Genomic DNA, 21,661 nt, shown 5'->3' with positions numbered 1-21,661 from the left:
ATGCTGAGGTTCTCCTTAGGAGTGACGAGGTTGGACAGAATAAGGAACGAGCACATCAGAGGGACGGCTCACGTTGCCTGCGTTAGCAACAAAGTCAGAGAGGCCAGATTGAGATGGTTTGGACATGTGCAGAGGAGGGATAATGAATATATTGGTAAAAGGATGTTGGAGATGGAGCTGCCAGGCAGAAAGGCAAGAGGACGACCAAGGAGGAGATATATGGATGTGATAACAGAGGACATGAGGTTGGCTAGTGTGAGTGTAGAAGATGCCCACGATAGAGTGAGGTGGAAAAGGATGATTTGTTGTGGCGACCCCTGATGGGAAAAGCCGAAAGAGACAAAGTCTCATGTCTGTCTGTTAAGTATGGAGCTGAACACCAAACACCTGTACATCTTAGTATTACTGAATATATGTTTGTTTAATATATGCTCAAGCAAATATGTAAAAGTCACAAAATTGTCTGTTACAGAAAGACACAGACCACCTAATCCAATGTCAGAAATGTGTAGTGGCAGTGGGTTTTTAAATCCATTCCACCCTGTGACATGACAGAGTAGGTAGGCTACTGTGGAAGAGATCTGGGTTAATTGCATTATAACATTTACCAAAGCTAAAATGAGGCTGAAAGACAAATCAAGTTGTTTTAGTACAAAAAAAAAAAAAAAAAAAAAAAAAAAATCCTTTGTGCTGCTGCCACTCTGCAAGACAACTGGGGGGATTTCATACATACATACATTTTGTACATAGTGTACAAAAGAAATACTCATTTTGGCTAAATCAGACTGTTTTGCACAAATGAGTTTGTATCAATTTTTTCTCAAACACATATTAGGGTGGTAAAAAGAAGAAAGTGAAATTTGCCTCAGGATAACCTTCCCAATTCTTCCTGTGTTTGATTTCTAGGCTGCCTGTGTCACCAAGTGGCATTGTTCTGTTTGGAGCTTAGCATTTCATATGACACCTGCCACCTCCAGCTGAGATTTAGGGCCACTCCATGCCATGAATTAGACAGATATATCCAGCCTGTAGTATTATGTTGCAAAATAAGCCAAGAATATGAACTGAAACATTTCAGTGAAGAAAACAAATGCTTTATTTTTTCCCAACTGACAACAGACGAGGCACACAATGTTTCAAGTGCTAGGCCAACCACTGACGCAGTAAATACACACAACATGTAGTCTTGTTCTAAAGAAGGCAGAACCTTGTCTCAATGCTTCTGTACTAACATCAACACTGCACTGCAAAATTTGACTTTAACTTTGAGACAGTCAGTCAGTCTAATTTGACAAGAACTATACATTCATATTATGTCATCCACCCCTACATCAGAAACCATACATTATTATCTGGATGTCTGATAAAAGATACAACTTTGGTGCCTTTATATTTTAGCCAATTAAGGAAAAATAAAACAGAAACCACCACAAAATTGATACTGAAATAAATTACATTACTTTCTAAATAAGTAGTCTCTTATTTAAATTACCATATGATCCCACAATCTCTTTGGTTCAGTAAGGCAAAGGTGACAATAAAACAGCAACTTCCATACAGAAGAGGACAGTTGTAGTGGTCTTAGTATGTGCTCCGTACACACACAGGATTAAAAGTTGATCCTGCATTCCCCTCTCGAGCTCAAGCTCAGCAGTGTGGACACTCCAAGCTACTAGCATTTACACAAAGGTTAAAGAGTCCGTTCACATAATAACAAACATACGGTACTCTCTCTCATCCTTTTAGCAGCATCTGTCCTAGTACATAGATTCCTGCCTCCCCCTTAATCCAACTGAAATTTGTTTTTACTGTTCAAAGATAAAAATAGAAATATCTCTGTTGTTGTAGAGCTAACAGACGTCAGCTTTTAGCTAAACTCTTTTTTTCCCCTAGGTCTTGAGTGAATTATCTAGAAAAATATAAACAAGGTTGCTAAGTTTCTACAGTAAATGTCATTTATGGCAATGCTGACAGAAGCATTAACTCAGTTCCATTCATCTCCATGCCACTGAATTAGGGGCAACTGAATGGATAGTGAACGTATGTAAAATATTTGATCAACAGACATTACTGCTGTTGTCCAAAAACAATTAACGACACATGAGACAGACACATTGCTTTACACTGTGACAACAGCAGTAATTTTTCTTTGAGGGGATTGTTGAAAATATGATTGACTCAGAAAATGAAATGGTTGGTGGCACAAAGGAACAGGACGACCTAGGTTGCACACTAGTTCAATAGTCTGAAACCAGAGCATGCCATCACTGGAAAGTTAAGTTTATGTATAAAATAAAAAATGGTCCCTTGGTTAGATTAGTTAAGTTCATTTGCTTATCAGGGCTTTGAGATCTTACAAGGATCCTAAATAAATATCTGTTACTTCTGGCTTATCTAAAGACCTAATATAAATATCTAAATATGGTTACTTATATCTCTGAACAGGATTAGAAAGTCCAAAGAAGAATAGGTGAGGCAAATCTGTTGAGCAAGTGTGTCAAGATGAATCCTGTGACAGTTCTCTTTGTTTCATCTGTTGGAAGTGCTTCCATTCTTCCTCAGGCATGGAAGTCAATTCTTGTTTACAGTAGACCACTCAATCAGTGTGTGTGTATGCACATGTACATGAATGCTGCTTTATTAATGTGTCTGTATGCCCAAGTGTATCCTTAATGCCTCATGTCCATGAAAGTCCAGTTATTATTTGGTTCAGAGCCACGGCCCATTTACAGCTCAGATTTGGTGTGTGTATGTGAGAGATCAAAGGGCTCAATGCTCCTTCAACCTGTGAAGCAGAGACAAACATTAACACTATTTCAATAAGCATCCTTACCTTTTACACTCAAAAGCAATAAAGTGTATAAAAACTCTGTGCACAAGAGAACAACGTTCATTTAAGGTTTTTACTCAGTATTCTAAATAAAGTAAAATACAAGTATGAAACAACTGATGAGAAATAGGGTGTCAAAGAACAGAAAGAAGTTAAGATGGGAAAGGGACAAAAGCAGGACTTACTCTGCAGTGGAGAGGGGACGGGACTTAGTTGAAGTCAGCTCCTTCATCACAAGCCGGAGCAAAAGCTGCACACAGATGAACACAGTAGTTTATATATTTATTATGCTACAACTTTCAACCCAAAATTCTATTGTGTGGTGTTAGCATCTGAACTTTAATTAAAATGAGACCAGCCTGCATTTAAAGCTACATTAATTGATTTCATGAGGGATTAATCTGTCTCTTTAAATGCTGCATGCTTCACAGTGCTCTCTCTCTACTCTGTATGCAGGTAGAGGACAGTGGGTTTTAATTTTTTTTTTAAACAGCTGCTGGTGTTGGCAAATATCTTAAGAGTGAATCAGTAGCCAGTAAAGCAACGATCTTTAAAACCAAATCAACAAGCTAAAATAGGCTACATTCAAGATTAAAAAAACTTGCCTCATTACAGTTGTTCTCAACACAGAAAGGGAACCACAACCAGACCAACACAGATACACAATAACATCAATGCAGAGAACTCAATATACAGGTACTGGTCATATAATTAGAATATCATCAAAAAGTGGATTTTATTTCACTACTTCTGTTCAAAAAAGTGAAACTTGTATATTATATTCATGCATTACACACAGACTCATATATTTCAAGGGTTTATTTCTTTTAATTTTGATGATTAGAACTGACAACTAATGAAAAACCCAAATTCAGTATCTCAGAAAATTAGATTACTTAAGATCAATACAAAGAAAGGTTTTCCACACTCTAATCAGCTAATTAACTCAAAACCTGCAAAGGCCTTTAAATGGTCTCTCAGTCTAGTTCTGTAATCACGGGGAAGAATGCTGATTTGACAGTTGTCTAAAAGACGACCATTGACACCTTGCACAAGGAGGGCAAGAAACAAAAGGTCATTGCAAAAGAGGCTGGCTGTTCACAGAACTCTGTGTCCAAGCACATTAATAGAGAGGCGAAGGGAAGGAAAAGATGTGGTAGAAAAAAAGTGTACAAGCAATAGGGATAACCGCACCTCGGTGAGAATTGTGAAACGAAACCCATTCAAAAATGCGGGGGAGATTCACAAAGAGCGGACTGCAGCTGGAGTCAGTGCTTCAAGAACCCCTACACACAAACGTATGCAAGACATGGGTTTCAGCTGTCGCATTCCTTGTGTCAAGCCATTCCTGAAAACAACAGACAGCGTCTGAAGCATCTCGCCTGGGCTAAAGACAAAAAGGACTGGACTGCTGCTGAGTGGTCCAAAGTTATGTTCTCTGATGAAAGTAAATTTAGCATTTCCTTTGGAAATCAGGGTCCCAGAGTCTGGAGGAAGAGAGAAGAGGTACAGAATCCACGTTGCTTGAGGTCTTGTCCTGTGTAAAGTTTCCACAGTCAGTGATGGTTTAGGGTGCCATGTCATCTGCTCCAATGTGTTTTCTGAGGTCCAAGGTCAAAGCAGCTGTATACCAGGAAGTCTTAGAGCACTTCCTGCTTCCTGCTGCTGACCAACTTTAGGGAGATGCAGATTTCATTTTCCAACAGGACACAACGCTGCACACAGTGCCAAATCTACCAGTACCTAGTTTAAGGACCATGGTATTCCTGTTCTTAACTGGCCAGCAAACTCGCCTTACCTTAACCCCATAGGAAAGCTATGGGATATTTTGAAGAGGAAGATGTGATATGCCAGACCCAACAATGCAGACGAGCTGAAGGCCACTATCAGAGCAACCTGGGCTCTGATAACACATGAGCAGTGCCGCAGACTGATCGACTCCATGCCACGCCGAATTGCTGCAGTAATTCAGGCAAAAGGAGCCCCAACTAAGTATTGAGTGCCGTACATGCTCATACCAACCATAGTGATGGTTATAAAGAAAACAGAAATTCTTCTTCACATAGGTTAACTGTTTATAGCCTAAATTTTTACTACAGGTCTGTGTTTATCACTCCTTACAACCTTGTGACCCAGAACCCATCAGAGTCCATCACCAGCTCTTTTGTTTTACTGATGTTCAGTTGAAGATGTTTTTGTCCACACCAGTCCACAAAACCACCACTCCCTGGTATGCTGTGACATTTCCACCATGAATACATCCTACAACTGCAGAGTCATCAGAGAACCTCTAAAGATGGCAGGGCTCCATCTGAGTCTGAGGTATACAGGGTGAAGAGAAATAGAGACAGAACTGTCCCCTGTGAAGCACCTGTGCTACAGACCACAGTGTCAGACACAGTCCTGCATGCAAAATGTGTGGGTGATTGGTAAGGTAGTCTGTGATCCACAAAATCAGGGGGTGTCAACCTGCATGTATTTTAATTTCTCTCTCAGTAGTGCAGGCCGGATGGTATTGAATGCACTCAAGAAATCAAAAACATGATCCTCACTAACCCCCCAGGCTTGTTCAGGTGGGTGCGATGGAGCAGATGTATGATGGCGTCATCATCTCCAACTTGGGGTTCATAGGCAAACTGGAGGGGATCAAGTGAGGGTTTGACCAGAGGTCAGAGAGACTCCAGGATCAGCCTCTCAAAATCCTTCATAGTGTGTGAGGTCAGAGCAACTGGTCTGTAGTCATTAAGGACTTTGGGATGTGGCACCTTCACAGGGACTTTTCCCTGTGAATAAGGTGCAACCTTTTCCACCCAAGAGGAACTCCCTCCAGATGCAGGCTGAGGTTGAACATGTGTTGGAGAACACTACATAGCTGAGGAGCACAGGCTGAGATCGTTTGGGTGGTGGCTAAGTTGTGTGGGGTTAAAAAATTATTAAATTTGGAAAAAATTATTAAATTTGTTGGCTCAGTCCATCGTCCCCACAGTCGCCTGGCTGCTGGACATTTAGCCAGTGATGGTTCTCATGCCCCTTCACACCTCCCTGGTGTTGTTATCCTGAAGGATTAGTTCCAGTTTCTTCCTGTAAGCCTCCTCCTTCTTTTTGTCTTTCAGGATGGCTTTGATGTCTTGAGTGACCCAGGGTTTGTTGTTAGGGAAGCAGCAAATTGCTTTTTGCGGGTACGTGGATGTCCACACAGAAATTGATGTAGTCAGTGATGGAGTCTTTCAATCTATCAATGTCCTCACCGCGAGGTTCACAGAGAGTCTTCCAATCGGTATCCTCAAAGCATCCCTGCAGGGCAAAGCGTGCCCACTCTGTCCACTTTTTTACAGTTTTAACTGTGGCAGGCTGCCCCAATAACAAAGGTGAGTACTGTGGGAGGAGATGTACTAGGTTGTGATCTGACTTTCCCAGAGGAAGGAGGGCAGTGGAGCTGCTGTCCTCTCCCCCCTGGTGGGACAGCTCACAAACTGGGTAAAGGTAGGAAGGGTCTTGGTGAGGGTGGCGTGATTAAAGTCTCCAGAGATCATAACGAAGGCATCAGGTAGTCTGGTTTGCAGACTGGTGATGACAGTCTGAATGACGTTACACGCAGCAGCAGCTTTAGGGGATGAAGGAATGTAAACATCTATTACGGCTTCTACTACAGGTTCTGTTGATTATCAAAGTACTTACCAGCAAAGCAAGGAAATCAGCAGTCATCAGCATGTAGAAGACCTGATCCCAGCCTCCTGCAGACAACAGGCCAGCCAGCAGGGGGCCCAGAGCCGCACCTGATGACAGAAACAGCTGCAAGTATGTAGATTATCCTTACAGTTTTATAAAAAACAAACAAACAAATAAACAACAACAACAAAAACACACATGTACAACTCTAATCTTTTCTTTTCTTATAGAATTATTCACATCTTTAATGTGGAAGCCCAAATTGTAGTTAGGTGGGTGAGTGCCTTTCTTTCTTTCTTTGTTGTGTGCATATTTTTTTTCCTTTTCTTAAAAAAAGTAGGGAAAGTCTTGTCCTGCGTCGCACGCCCCCGTTGGTCCTGTTCTGCTCACACAGTGAGCCTGAAGCATGCCAGAATGCACTTTTCTATCAAAAATTGGCTATTGCGAGGTACTGTTGTTCATTTTGTTGGGATGTAAAGGCCACAAAGCTAAAAGTGCAGGTCTTCTCTTTGTTTTAGAGCGAGGGGGTGAGATCTGAGTTAAGCTGGATGTAATCTGTGCTGAGTGCTGAGCAATTATGAGCAGAGTGGCCTGGTGTGGCCTTAAAAGGAGTGGTGCAGGCAAAGGTGCGAGGAGTGGAACTCCATTCCACTGATATGTGCTCAGGTCAATCCTGTTTGCTTTACATTTCCTTCTGATGAGTCTAGGACTTGACTGAAAGTCCACCTGTAGCAAATTACAGTAACTGGGCCTATTTTGGAAAGTTACACACATACACACAAAGTAGTTGTCAAGAGTTGCTTTCACAAATTGCTCTGACTTTTTTCTCTCCCAGTAACTTAAATAAAGTGTAAAAAAGACATGATTAAAAATTAATTTTGTTTAGAATTTCTTCATATCAGGTAATAAATGACTCGAGGCTTTTGTTTCCACTTGAATCAAAATAATTGACTCTCACATGCTGTAGCTAGCTCTGTGTCATGGGTTGTCAAGGTTATCTGCATAAAATCGAGCCTTTCACAACATTCCTCTGTAATATAGATGGACCCCTTTTAAATATCATGTACAACAATAATCCAGAACAGCCAAGACAAGGCTGGAATGGTACCACCAAAGAAGTCTCCCAAAAAGATTGGCATGGCTTCAACAAAATATTGAATTAAGATGTGAATATTGTTTTAGTTTTGATTTAACTTGCAAACATTTCAAAATCATGTTATTATGGTGTATTGTGTGTAGACAAATGCGTAAAATTTCTTCAAATCTATTTCCAAAAAAATCTACAACTGTTCCATTCACCTCAAAAACATAGCTGTGTTGAGGATACAGTTTTATGTAAAATATTACGTGTGGGACAGTGGACTGTTGACAGCAGTTCAACATTTCTGATTTGACAAAAGTCTATCATGTTGTGCAACAGCCTTTTGCTTTTTCTGTATTCATAACTTCAAACTTGTACTAGCTGTGTACTGTGTTAGGTAATAAATTACTTTATTCTTATTGCATGTTGATCAATGGTACTGACCTACAGATCCTGTGCCATCAATGATGGCAGTGACAGTAGACAGTGCTTTGGCGTTTCCTTTGAGGCTCTTGTGAGTCCCCTAGGGTCAAAGGTAAAAAGGCAAAGAAGGAGAGATGAGAGAGGGGCCCTGTTTCATACAAACACACTTTAACTGGAATTAGAGAATTAAACATGCTTACCAAATCTGCAGACACTGCAGTTGTGATGAGGGAATATGGTCCATTGACTAGACCTCCACAAACTAGCAGCATGCCTAGGAAACAAAAACTTGTTAAGTTTTATTTTGAGTTTCAGTGATAGAGAGTTTTTACAGTTGCACACATCTACCACTCTATGTTTTTGACAGTGATAGATACAGAAAGATATGCAGTATCTATACAGACTTGTGCTTGGAGCAAACTACCCTGTGGGCAATGGACCACTTAACATCTGATAAGGAAACCTCATCACATCCTGTTAATGCTCTGCAGCTGAACCTTAACCTTGGCTGCATCAAACTGTATTACATCATGACATATCAAAATTCCTTTTACCACTCTGTGAGAATAATAAGTTGCAGCTCTGACCCCCCACAGCTCAGTCAATGAATGAATAAAAAATGTATGAGTAGTATTCAGACAATCAGTGTTGATGAGCTACTAGGATAAATTTAGAGTTGTTCATCTGGACCCCCTACATGTTTGGCAGCTGGACACACAGAGGGATAGCCTGCTAAAGTGCAAATGTGCAACATGACTCAAACTGCTTTGGAACATTTAAGAGACCAGAACACAAAAAATACTTCCATCTGTGCAGAAACACAAAAAAAACCTCAAAGAGAATAAAAGCCAATCAAAGCTAAAGTCTACAAGATGTTGGTGTTAGGAAACTCAGAGTAACTTTGCTATCACTACAGTGACTCATGACTATCAAAAAATAACGTCTCTCTCTTCATAAAATGAGTGAAGATTTTTATCTGTGGACATCCTGCATTATTTCTGTAATGTAGATATATTTTGTTTTTCACTATAACTTACTTATATATACTTCTATCACTATAACTTGATACTTTTATATCTTGTATTTAGATAGAGCCAGTGTCATGCAGATGTGTGTATAATCCACATTAATCATGCTTAATGGAAGTACATATGAACTGAGGTAATGTGGGCTCATCCACTTCATACTGATATATCTTTTCACTGACTTGACTCTCCCTTCTCAGTCGCTTGTGTCTGTGCAGTAACACAGCCACCTGCTGGTCTAACTGAAGAGCTCTCTGTCATTTTGGAGCTGGCACAAATTTGAACATTTCTCCATTGTATTTACACTATACTAATCACCTAGCTCTCACATATTTCTGCTCCAAATAAAACAACAAACATTTTCTATTGGGGCAAATCCTTAATGGTCACTTCACTTTCAGCAAAGCATAGTTTTACTTTTAAGACTTAAGTTGACTCTTTAAAGATTTTAGAGCTAGGATCAGTTAATGTTTGGTAGATGTTCTTATGATTAATTTGTCATCATTTCAACTAAGCTGAGAAGTGTAATTTGGCTCTTACCGATAGTTGGCCCTATACCAAACTGACTGATCATGGAGAAGCCATACAGCTGCAACACAAAGACAAAACATGATGGTCAAAAGAGTCACACTTTCAGTCACTATTCATAACTCCCACATCTAAATAAGCCCTGTGAAAAAGGTTTTAGGCACCAGGGAGTCCTGTTATCAGTCCAAGACAAGGAATAGTCAGTGTACTGTGTATCATAAACAAAAGGGTTAACATGTTCAAAAAATTCAAAAGGGTTACTATCATGACTTGATATTGCATGCAAAAAATAACACAAAATATAAATATGCAAAAAGGAGCATTTTTGTCCAAGTGCACTAAATACAGGGAGAAGAAAATGCATAACAGTGTAATGAAAACTTACTGTCGGAGCAGCCAGCAGCAACATGAATGCACAGGTTGTGGCTCTCTTCCCCAGTTTATCAGAAATCACTCCTGCAAAGATCCCACCTGCTCATGTATGTGCGTACATGCACAAACCCACACACACACACACACACACACACACACACACACACACACACACACACACACACACACACACACACACACACACACACACACACACACACACACACACACACACACACACGAAAGTAAGTGAATGTAGGATGAACAAGCATGCACACACACTGTGAAGAATGATAAGAGAAAGAAGAAAAAATGTGCACCTACCCACAATTCCTCCCACATCAAACAGGGTAGAGAGATCTCCAGCCTTCTTAGCATCTAGGTGAGCTGAGACACAACCATTATTTTGGTTTTTTATCTAGCAGTGTCTTTTGTCTGAAATATTAGTGCTTTATCATAACAAGGTTGACAGGATAAGAATGGCTTGGTGCAAACTGCAGATACTATTAAGAGCTTGACAGTGTCAATCTGGAAGTTGAGTCATGGCGACTGGACTTCCTTCTTGTTAGGTTGAAACGTTTTGCTACTTATCCAAGTAGCTTCTTCAGTCTGAAGATAGTTGGTTAGAGCCCACACATTTATGCTCCAGGTTTGGTTTCATTTCACCCCTTGACCTGAATAGGCTTTTTAGGTGAAACAATGGAAGGGGAGGATGTGAAAGATGTAATAGTCACACCGCTGCAAACCCCTCTTATCACTTAAAGTGGGTCATTAGGTGTGTCCAACCTGGTACTTGACAGAGTCAAGTATTAGGAAATAGGTAGTAGAATACACTCTGATAACTTAATCAAGTTGTGTGAAAATATAACAGGGGATACACATGAAAAGCTGGGTGAATCTTGTATTCTAACAGTGGTCAATCGGCGATGCAGCCTGTGAGAGAACAATTTTCCCTAAGACAACAGAGATGTTTCAAGCCTGTGTCACTGTGTCACTTGGCTGTGCTATTAAATACACAGAACATGGGAATTTGGGAAAATATGGACGGTACAAAGCATGTTACATCTGGAATACTGGATTCAATTATATTATAATTACTACATAACTTGATCCTGTGTTAAAGCCTGTCTTTGACTTTCAGTCATCACATAGTGTCAGTAAAGTACCCGCCTGATACAAATACAATACAGAACAATGTACACAAATGAAATGACATTTTGTTTGGGTTGATTGTGCAAATCAAGAGGATGCCAATGAAGGACAGTATCAGAAATACTGGTTGTACCTGCTTTAGTGATGTAGAGTGGCAGCCAGAAGAGGAAGGTGTAGCTGACCAGTTTGGCAAACAGTAGACACAGAGAGAACTCAATCACCCCCTAACAGGCAAACACAAAACACACTGGAAGTGAGCATGGAAACTGTCTGGGTCGTGATTTAACTATTTGCCTTCATTTTCTTTGCAACACAAACCTGGCTACCCTGAGGGATTGATAAAAAAATCTGCCCATATAACTGCTTTCTTTTTGTTGGCCCTTTTGATTTTGATGTTTTAGCTGCATGTTCAAGATCTTGGCCATTAACCTAGCCGATAGAACCGGTCCATTAGAAGGTTGTAACGGCCCGTTGAATGTTGTATTGACACGGTTATTGGCTAAGATCTTGAACAAGCTGGTACAACCTTCTAATGGGCCAAACAAGGGCAACAACTTAAAATCCAAGTAATGACATGTCTGTGTCCTGCCAAATAGATAGGTTTATATGATGGATTTGTGTGTGTCCCTGTATGTGTGTTTATGTGTGACTGACTGGTATTCGTAGGGCTCCCATGAAGCTGATGGCGGAAGGTTTAGATTCACTCTTCACGACAACAACTGGTTGCACAGGTACACACATAGTGTCCTTGGGCAGCAACAGCTCAGTGTCGTAACTCTAAAGGAGACACGAAGAGAGAAAAAAAAAACAAGACAATGATTAGGTGCTGCAGTAGTAGCTGGATTTCTGTACCATGTAACTTGTCCACTTAATAACAGAACCAAAGATTGATTGTAGGTCAGGAGCCATTCATTGAAAAGATGTTTGCGTTTCAGTGATGTTAAATTTGGATCTGTTGAGTTCATGCAGCAACTTGTATGTAGACAAAGTGAGCTGGTTAGTGTTGTGGTAACATCATCACCTCCCATGAGGCTGAATCCAAATGTCCTACACTTCCTAAGAGCAGCAAAATCAGAAAATTCACAGTTCATGAGGTCGAAAAAGGGTCAGAATCTTTATGCTGTCAAGAACTTGATGTAATGATGGTGTCAGGATACAATGTTTGACTGATGTCCACAATGGGTGGACATTTGGATTCAACTTAAGAACCATTTCCAAGTTATCACCCAGAATGCCACACAATCCCACAGCTCTGCCTGCTGCTGAAGCCAAGAAAGAAGACCTAGAAGCACTGAAAGAACTGACCTTCCTGGTTTGAATACTATCCTTGCAACAGTAGCATCCCTAAATGGATTACAAAGACATGTTACAGTGAAACTTGTTACAGTAATTAGTCAGAGAATCTACCCTCTAATACTGTTCACACCATTTAAGGTAATTGACTTGGACAGTTACCACTTCATTAGACAGACACACACAGCTCAGCTACAATATTAATACCAAGTGCTGGACTGGGGTCAAGATGGGAAAATGTAATGCTGGCCATGATCGACAGATGTCAGAATACAGTGCATCACAGTTTGTTCATGAGGCTGTGAAGTGCGCCACAATATTAAAACCACTGTGTGGTATGACTATGGTGGGTGATCGGTGTAAAATATAAAGGACTCTACTACTGGTCCAGCAACAGACTTCGAGAAATGTTTTCCTCTGTTCACAGCACTTCACGGACAACTGTTTTCAACAGGATTATTGGCTAGGATGTTACTACAGAACAGTGCTGTTCTGACTGTAGCTGCATGAGTGGAAAAATCAGGAACATTGTAATGAAATTGTTGGACCACTATTGTGTTTTATAAGTTATAACATTTCATGTGGACCAGACAACTTTCTCTAGTTTGAGATGGCATCTGGAGCCAGGGAGAGATATAAGTGGTTCCCATTACAGTTGCAGGCGCTCAAATGAGTCTTTGCAGGGTACATCCCATTTCCCTTAATTGCATCCATCTCTTCTCCTTGTCTTAGTCCTTCCCACTAAAGATACATGGAGGGATACAAGGAAAGATTTTTAAGAGAGAGGAATTGAGAAAACAGGGTTTTTGGAGACTTGAGACATCCTCTCCTCTGAAAATCTGCAGCGTCTGTTGCGATGATTGTGGATCAGCTGACTTTGTGGTCACTTTTGTTTGATTGAAAATTACACTTGTGCAAATTATAATTAAGATGCAGTTACCACTGTCTCCACAGCATATGAATTTGTAGAAATGCTTTATTAGATCCAACAATTTTAATAAATAAAATAATGGCTCCATTTATATGCATGTCCACGCTGTCCTGGGTCAATGACAGCAGTTGTCCAGGGTTCTTTGTCAAAGAGAACTACAGATCCATTCTCCAAATGATGGATTTGAAAACTGTGCTGTTATGATTCGGTTTCAGATCAGTGTGATCACATTTCCGACAAAGGATGGATACTTGTGTATCCTCGCTTATCTCTCCTCAAACATAATTTCTCGCTCCTCAGAATGAAATAAGATGTCCTTCTAGAGAGAGGAGCAGAACAACTTCCAGTGAGGATTGAGGATCCAAGAACGATCAGTTAAGGCAACTTGGATGTACCCTTAGTTTCAAGACAAGAGCTGTTGCAGAAATACACATTATAACATGTATTTGCACTTTTTAAACTTGAAAATCATATGGTCTTGTATCAATTGGATCCCCATAAAAATGTAAACCTTAGATTGACAATAGTATGGCCACTTTAAGAACATGTAGATAGATTCCGTTTTCTGGCTGCTTATAGGAAGTAAGCAAAGAAAATCTATGTAGCTGTTCTAACCCTAACCCTGTAACATACACAAAGTGACACACACCTGGCTTTTGTTGTCCTTGTATTGAAGATACACTTCAGTGTGTCCATTTACTCCATTCCAACTCTTGGTTGGAACCTGATTGAAGAGACAATTAATCACATACCATTCACAGATTTCCCCATCTTGTGTTTGTTGTTGTCAACAAATTACAGCAAGTATTTCAGAAGATAAAACCAACAATGTGTTAGTCTTTCACTTCAGAATCTGACTTCTATGCTCTGTTTGTGGCTCTCAGCTCATGGCCAGAGGTTCTAATAAAGACTGAAATCTTACACAATCAGTGAGTTCAGGAATAAGATGATGGGAGATTTTGGTTTATGAGAATCATCTTGGTGACTGTGTTTGTGATTTTAAAACGTTGTTTGTGTGCACGTGTCAAATTACTGTTGACAGCTGCTGCTTTAGAGTCACTCAGGTGGAGACTGTAACTATGGTGACTGTCGTCACGCACCCCATTGAGTGCTCTTTAAGTCTTACGCTGCATTATAACTAAACTGTATGTTTTACAGTGTCAAAACAGCTCAAAACATTGCTCGGGGTGAGCTGACATAAATACTAAGGCCCTAATGGTTGGTAATTAATAACAGATGAATACATACAACATACAATACAATGCATTCACAAAAAAAAAAAAAAAAAATCTGTACTCACACTCTTGCCTGGGGAAGAGTTTTGAGCATGAATGGATTTTAGGTCATTTGGATCTGAAAAGGGAACAAGATGGAATATGGTTATATTCTTATAAGAGCTGCTATTGATTATCAATGATCCATAAAACAGGCAACAGATAGCACTCACGCTCAATGAGGAACAGGAAGCAGACGACACCCATGGCTGCAATAATGAGACCTGGTACGATGAAGGACAGGCCCCAGTTGGACGAGACCCAGTAGCCAGCAATTAGAGAGCCCAGGATGTTTCCTACTGAGGTGTGGGAGTTCCATAGCCCCATAATGAGTCCACGCCTGACAGGATCACACGCTTTTTGTCAAGAACTAAAAAAGCTTTGCCTACTATATGACGTTGGCTATACATTCCACCAACCTGCAACCTGTATCAACTGTATAGTGCCTCCTGAATTATTTTTTTCTTTGTTTCTACTATATAAATTGGAGCAGACAATGCACTGAGCAAAAGATAAAGACATACACACTCTTGCAAAAAAATCTGGTCACACCTATATTTGGCAGATAAAGCTGCATTCTTGAAAAGCAATCTACCTGAAGAGGTCAGGTTTTTCTGATCATGCACCTTAGTGAGTCTAAATAAGTTAATTTCCATCCCTTACTTTAATGCTCTTACACACACAAAAACAGGTCAAGAAGCAGCTTCTTCTGTCATTTTATAGCTAATTTGTGCTTCTAAAAATAAGTATGCATGTATACTTAGTCAATAATATGTTAAACTGTAGTTTACAAAGTACTGACAGACAGTGTTTACGTTGGTAGTGAAAAATAATGAACACGAAATGTGGCATCTTAACTGACTGATGTTGACACTTGCAGGTTTATATTTGGTTCATGTTTGCTGTAGTTGACTAGCAAATTAGCTGGCCAGCCTGCAAACAGTAACAACAGGTCAGGAGGGGAAGGTTTTGCAGGTCCCTTTCATATGTCATCATTAAGCTACAACACAATACCATAAAATGTCCATGTTTGTAGTGCACTGGATAGAAATCTATCCATTTATCCACTTGACCTTACCTCCCCTTTCCAAACCAGTTGCCGATGCAGGTCACCACACTGGGCCAGCCAGTGGTTTGCACCAAGCCATTGGCCACCTGAAATCATGACAGGAAGAATTAGGAGAGAATATGCTTTACAGTGAGGTATCAGAAACTCTGTTATTGAGACACTCTCTTGGTTAAAAGTGTGCATACAACTTCTTTCTGTTTCACCATGTATAAAAACATGGTACTTAAATCTCTGTTTACATATGTGTACATGAGTGTCTATCTGAACTATTGTCTGTGTTGTGAGTGGCAGAATGGGTTATGTGGGTAACACATACCCAAGAGTTCTTGAGCAAAATATTTAAATTTTCCAGTAATGACACAACAATGTTTTTTCTGCTACATGCTACATTGTAATTTCATTACAGTACTATAGCAAGTACAAGCACTACAAGTTGGCTCCATGTTTTGCAAGGTCTTGCTTTCTTGGTAAAAGAATTAGTTGTTTTTTTAACTAAAACCTTATGGTGCGTCTCACCTGAACAAATATATAGAAGCCCAGGTTGTGGATATTGTAAATGTAACCCAGTCCAAACATGCAGGTAAACAGGCCGCTGGTCAGCATGCCTACAGTCAGGTACAGTCGAATTGGAAGGCGCTCCCCAATGATGCCGCTGTGTGGATAAATATTAGATACATTGCCATTTTAACAGCTTACTCCCATAAATAGGGTTGAATGAGAGTTTTGGTGGTTATTAACTGTTACAGCTTTTCTTAAACAGGTATACTTTCTTCCCCCAAACAACACTTGGCACTAGCAATAGATGACTTCTGCAAACCACTGCATCTGTAGCCATTTTCACGTATGCACCCTGGACTATATCCAAAGGATCATATCAGGACATTGCGCAGTTGTTGGGTGAGTTATTGGTCTCTGTGACACAAAAAGTTACATGATTATAAACAATGCTTTATGTATGTAACTCCAGTTTCCTGAAGGAAAGAAGCATGATCCAGCAACAGAAACCTGGTTTTAAGTCCTAAACTTTCAGGTGCTGTGCAGAGTGGACTGGCTGAAAGGAAACGCAAGGATGAAATGTCAGCTACCAGATCCTACATATTAAATTAAAGTAAATTAAGATTTAAACTAAGACAGAGATAAGAACTTTTCATATAATAAAACCATTCAGTTAAGAGGGCTGAGTGTCTTGCTCTGTTGACAAATTTCACTGACCATTACAAAATGACACAATGGAAACGGATTATTATAATACTTACATTCATATAATCTGGTGTGTTTTACTCTTTTACTCATAATACAGTGACTCAATTCAGCTACAAATAACAAACCACCTCTTTCAGTCCTCTCACCTGAGGTACATCCCGATAGCATAGGCACAGAGGAAGGAATAGTCCATGGCTCCAAGCAGCTGTTTGTAGTTGCCTTTATCTGAGAGAATCAAGAAATTTTGTATGGTTCAGGACAATATAGACGGACATTCAAAAATACTAAAATGGTTAGGCGTTTGGAAATCCACCATAGTCTCTGAAATGTCACAGGTTGAGCAGATACAAACCAAAAGGCTTCCAGCTACAGTCCATGTCTGCCTGGAGAGATGGTAGGGAGGGCTGCTGGCTGCCACTGCCACTGCCACTGCCACTGCCGGAGGCCATGGTGACTAGGTCGCTGACAGATGAGCAGTTTTTGTGGAGCTCGCTCTGTCAATATAAAAGAGTAAGTGCGCTACTGAGTTAACCATAAAACACCATAAGTCACAGACAGAGAGCCAGAAGACATGCGGCTAAGATGTAAACAGCTACCTTGACGATGCTGATGGGTTTCCTGGAAAGGTGGAAACTGGTATAGAGCAGGAATGTGAGGATGAAGGTAAGAGCTCTGTACCTGCAGAGAGGAAACACAAAGGCAAGAACATATGGGATATTTTATTAAACTTTGGGGATGCCAGGGAGTATTAATGTGTGATATGACATTTTGTCTTCTCACGCACCCAAGAAACCTGGTTACTGGAAATCCGAGTATAAATGCAGCATAAAAGTATTCTTATTTCTTCTCTGCTCGGGCCTGGTCTGATTTTAGAAGCATGGTAACTAATTGTATGTAGACAGAAAAGACCACTTCCTGACCACTTCTTTCTATCTTTTTTTTCCTGATATGTGTGTCAGGGAGCTGACAGGCAGAAAGAGACATACTGGCAGTCATAGCACTTGCAGCGCAAACTGTCCTAATTAAAGAAATAGACGGTGAAAAGTGCCTTATTTAGACATCTATGGCGCACACTGTGTTGGTTTCAGTTTTAGTTGGGTAGACTTGATAATGTGGAACAATCTCTCCTTTTATTCAGCCGCACTTCTCAGCTGATAGTCGTAGAGTGATGTCAGCAGCCTCTGTTGTACATGCGCTCTGGTAAAAAGCTGACCCAAACCCAGTAGTTTGTTGTCACAGGAGTTTTCTGGGAAAAATCTGGAAATCAGGTTTCTTTAATCCTCTACGCTGATTACATTAAACTTTAGAAATCAGCTTACTAAAGAAAACTGACTGGAACCTGGTTACTTGAGTACATGTAAAAGAACCAATATAGAGACAGACACCCATTCACAATCACATTCACCCTTGTGGGCAATTTAAAGTCACCAATTAACCTTTACCCTAACCACATACAGTATGTTTGGACTGGGAGGAAGCTGGAGTGAATTCAAATTCGAATACTCTGTAACAACTAGGAATGTCAGACATCTCAGCCAACCAGTAGGTCTGCGACATTCTTCACGTCACAAAGAACCTGAACATCTGGTTTATACAATGAGCAGGTATTTGAATCTTTCACACTACAGATACAGGAACTCAGTACCACTGTCAAATATTAACTTGCTTACAATAGGGCTCAAATATTGACACACACCCATAAAGCCTGACGGACAGGTGGATTTGCTGTACAGCCAATTAATCCTTTGAGCAAAGACAGGTGTAATCAATAGGGCTTTAGTACGTATGAATTAAGCATTGCGGATTTTCCCGAAACCGTCACAGGCCACAAGGGAAAAGACTGAGTTCAAACATTTTTTTCTATACCTTCACTTACACACTACTCTAACACAGTACATATAATATACAGCATACAGTACATACAACACTGAACAAACAATTGATACATTTTTTTTAACAATTTATTATTTCTATTTAGCAATTATACACACACACGCGAGAAAGACCCTTGGATGGGGTAAATGCTGACAAATACACAATGCAACCAGACTAAGAGTTAAAGATGGTGGCTAACAAAGCACATTTTAAAATCAGAAATGAAAGCTCATAACAAATATTGGAGTGTGACTGTTCAGACAGTGAGCTGAAATTCAGAGAAAATGCAAACATATAAAATGACAACTCACCACTGATCCCTGTCAAAAGAAACCAGGAGACGGATCCCAGGAGGAACAGGGGCCATGTTTAGATGTAGGTGTTGACAATAACAGTGACAGGCAGATGATGTGAGCTCACGCTGCAGAGACTGATGGGATACCTGCAGACATGGTAGTACTGCCTGAGATCATCTCAACTCCAGAGGAAACTGCTGGGACATGGTCAGTACGAGGACACGTGGCCGGCACATAGAGCACCGGAGCTGGATGGAAACTTCAGCAGTCTGAAAAGACGATAAAAGGCAGAGAGGTACCGTAGGAGAAAAGAAGAAAAAGAAGGGACCATAAAGTGCCAGCCAACAGGAACATTTGTCAATTATGGCTGCTGCTAGGCCCATTGTCCTTTAGAGCATAAAAAGCAGGCTCACATTGTGTGACACGTCAGTGACAGTGACACCTATTTACAATCAAAACACAGGACAAATCTATAATGGAGGCAAAAGAAAATGTGTGTATTAAATTTAGAAGGCCCACAAATGATGACATTTGCTACTTAAGTAATTTCTGTTTTTTTCGCCGTTTCCTAAAACCTTTTTTTTTTTTTAAATCAATAAAGTACCCAATTGTCTACGAGCACTAACCACTTCACACATGAACTGTCATGGTAAAGATAATGTAAAAAGATACTTTAAAAAGCCATGTATTGTGTGTGTATTTCTGAATTTGAATTTGAAGGGAGAGGCAGTCAGTAATGTTGATTATCAGGGCACAGATTTCAAGGGGTGGTTAGAAAGAAACTGATGTCTTTCACATTCCCAAATCCTCATCTCTAACCTCCATGCTGCTGCCTTTTCCCCTTTTTTGACCCCAGTGTGCTTACAGGCACCTGAGGACAGGAGTGTGGAAGCACATCGCTTTCCCTTTGGTAAGCAGCAGCAGCAGCAGCAGCAGCAGCAAGGTTTTGGGATATCACAGTTCCTGCACAAAGAGGCAGGAACTGCGTGGACACTAACGTTAGTCTAACTGGAGTTGTGTTTTTCGACAGTAGGCCTACTGGTTTTCGATATAATTCTGTATTATTCTGAGTTATATTTTGTAAACCTTAAACTGTAAAGTGCCTTGAGATGATTTCTGTTGTGATTTGGGTCTATACACATAGAATTGAATTGAACTGTTGGAGTGCAAACCTTGAAGCCTGGGCACGTTACAACCAGCAATTCTATGCATTTGCGACATTGATCAGACGACTTTTATAATCACCGATATACGCTTGTAAATCTCATGTGACATGAATAGCTTCCTGGCAGAGTTTTCTGCTTTTTGAAGCTTCATCATGTGGTAACTTAAAGGACAGCAGTGTTTACTGAGGCTGAGAAGAGCATCAGAGACCAAAACTACAGAATGGACTGGTTGAACTTAACGTTCTCTTGTTCGGTTCGTGTAGGCTATATCACATGTCGAACAGTAACTCAACCATTACGTTAACGTTACTAAAATTGACCTCAGTTATCAATAATGCACCGACGAAGCCAAAAGACAGATCATCAGATAAACGCGGAATTGTTTCTCCTGAGGCAGGGCACCAACACGGTGATTGATATAACGCCGAGCTTTCTTGTCATTTCACCAACAGCTAACGTTAATGTTAGCTAACGTCAGACAAGATCGCGGCTCAAACACACGTCCAACCGCAGACCGTGGCTCGGTTTCGAAGCCACACAAAATTCTCCAGAATCACGTTATGTCGGCTGATGGACTTACCTCGTATAGAAAAGTCGACGGTTCGTGGTTGTTTCCGTCTTCAACGCAGCGACATATCGTCTACTTCCTTGTGTGCAAGCTAGCGACTGTCACCTCAAAGCCTCTCTCTCTCTCTCTCTCTCTCTCTCTCTCTCTCTCACACACACACACACACACACACACACACACACACACACACACACACACACAGCTGGGCTGCCTGCGGCGCACTCTCGCTGCTTTGACGTCACCCCCGGCTCGTGCTGCCCTTCACACTCCGATCAGATCCCAGCTGGCTTTATGTCACACAGGAATATTAGAAACACCTCATCAGCCAGTCATTACAGGTTTGGTTTTCGTGATTTTGAATAAAACAAAGCAGCGCTCTCACAACATAGCTCTGATGTTTCTGTGATCTGTTGGAGCCACGAGTTCAGCGTAATAGAAAATAGTTTAGGGTTGGAGCAAGTTACTGTACATTTCAACAATTAATTTTAAAGTCTTTAAATTGGAGATCTTCATTCATTACCCTTCAGGTAGCCAACTCAGCAAGACGCCCAAACACCACAATCACTAACTGTAATTGATTTTAGTTCTTAAATATTCATTAAATTACTAATGGCAGACATTAGAAACGCCAGTTCCTGAAGTACACAATAGGCCAATACTGAGAATTTTCAATACTTAGTTGATGAACAGTGAAAACAAAGAAGTGATTTCTATAGATGCTTGTAGGAAGACATAGAAAAATTACAATTTTAAAACATGTGCAAGATATTTAAGATTCCCACCAACAAAGAAGACAAAGCATTATCATATCAGATTAACAGAAAACAGAAGGCCCATCACTCTGAAAGTCAGACTATCCACTGCATTTATAGGTTCACTCTTTGAACCTTATGACAGAAACACAAT

At 40.4% G+C, this 21,661-nt stretch overlaps 1 protein-coding gene across 2 annotated transcripts; it reads right to left on the bottom strand.

Annotated features, from left to right (window-relative positions):
- Window positions 1-1,072: 1,072 nt before the first annotated feature.
- slc37a1 (solute carrier family 37 member 1) lies at window positions 1,073-20,922 on the bottom strand. Of its 2 annotated transcripts, XM_026376006.1 has the most exons (21): window positions 20,768-20,922; window positions 19,037-19,290; window positions 17,447-17,528; window positions 17,203-17,344; window positions 16,997-17,075; window positions 16,164-16,299; window positions 15,657-15,733; window positions 14,752-14,918; window positions 14,605-14,657; window positions 13,954-14,028; window positions 12,386-12,424; window positions 11,735-11,857; window positions 11,214-11,304; window positions 10,253-10,315; window positions 9,942-10,027; window positions 9,569-9,617; window positions 8,204-8,277; window positions 8,025-8,103; window positions 6,509-6,606; window positions 3,016-3,080; window positions 1,073-2,785 (listed from the first exon to the last, which is right to left on the bottom strand). In XM_026376006.1, the coding sequence occupies exons 2-21, from the start codon at window positions 19,090-19,092 to the stop codon at window positions 2,770-2,772; spliced, it is 1,650 nt and encodes a 549-aa protein (XP_026231791.1). In that variant the 5' UTR covers window positions 19,093-19,290; window positions 20,768-20,922; the 3' UTR covers window positions 1,073-2,769. The 2 variants fall into 2 exon arrangements, with proteins under 2 accessions (XP_026231791.1, XP_026231792.1); XM_026376007.1 differs by lacking the exon at window positions 12,386-12,424.
- Window positions 20,923-21,661: the final 739 nt, after the last annotated feature.

Source organism: Anabas testudineus, chromosome 21 (assembly GCF_900324465.2).
Source record: "Anabas testudineus chromosome 21, fAnaTes1.2, whole genome shotgun sequence".
In the NCBI taxonomy this organism is placed as follows: domain Eukaryota; kingdom Metazoa; phylum Chordata; class Actinopteri; order Anabantiformes; family Anabantidae; genus Anabas; species Anabas testudineus.
The sequence above is the reverse complement of the archived record's forward strand: the minus strand, read 5'-3'. Positions and strand labels throughout refer to the sequence as shown.

Coding starts and splice junctions, on each gene's coding strand:
- slc37a1 (XM_026376006.1), bottom strand. CDS start 19,092: ATGGCCCCTGTTCCTCCTGGGATCCGTCTCCTGGTTTCTTTTGACAGG. Junction 17,076..17,202: donor CTGTAGCTGGAAGCCTTTTG/GTTTGTATCTGC, acceptor TGATTCTCTCAG/ATAAAGGCAACTACAAACAG. Junction 6,607..8,024: donor TGATGGCACAGGATCTGTAG/GTCAGTACCATT, acceptor TTCTGTCATCAG/GTGCGGCTCTGGGCCCCCTG.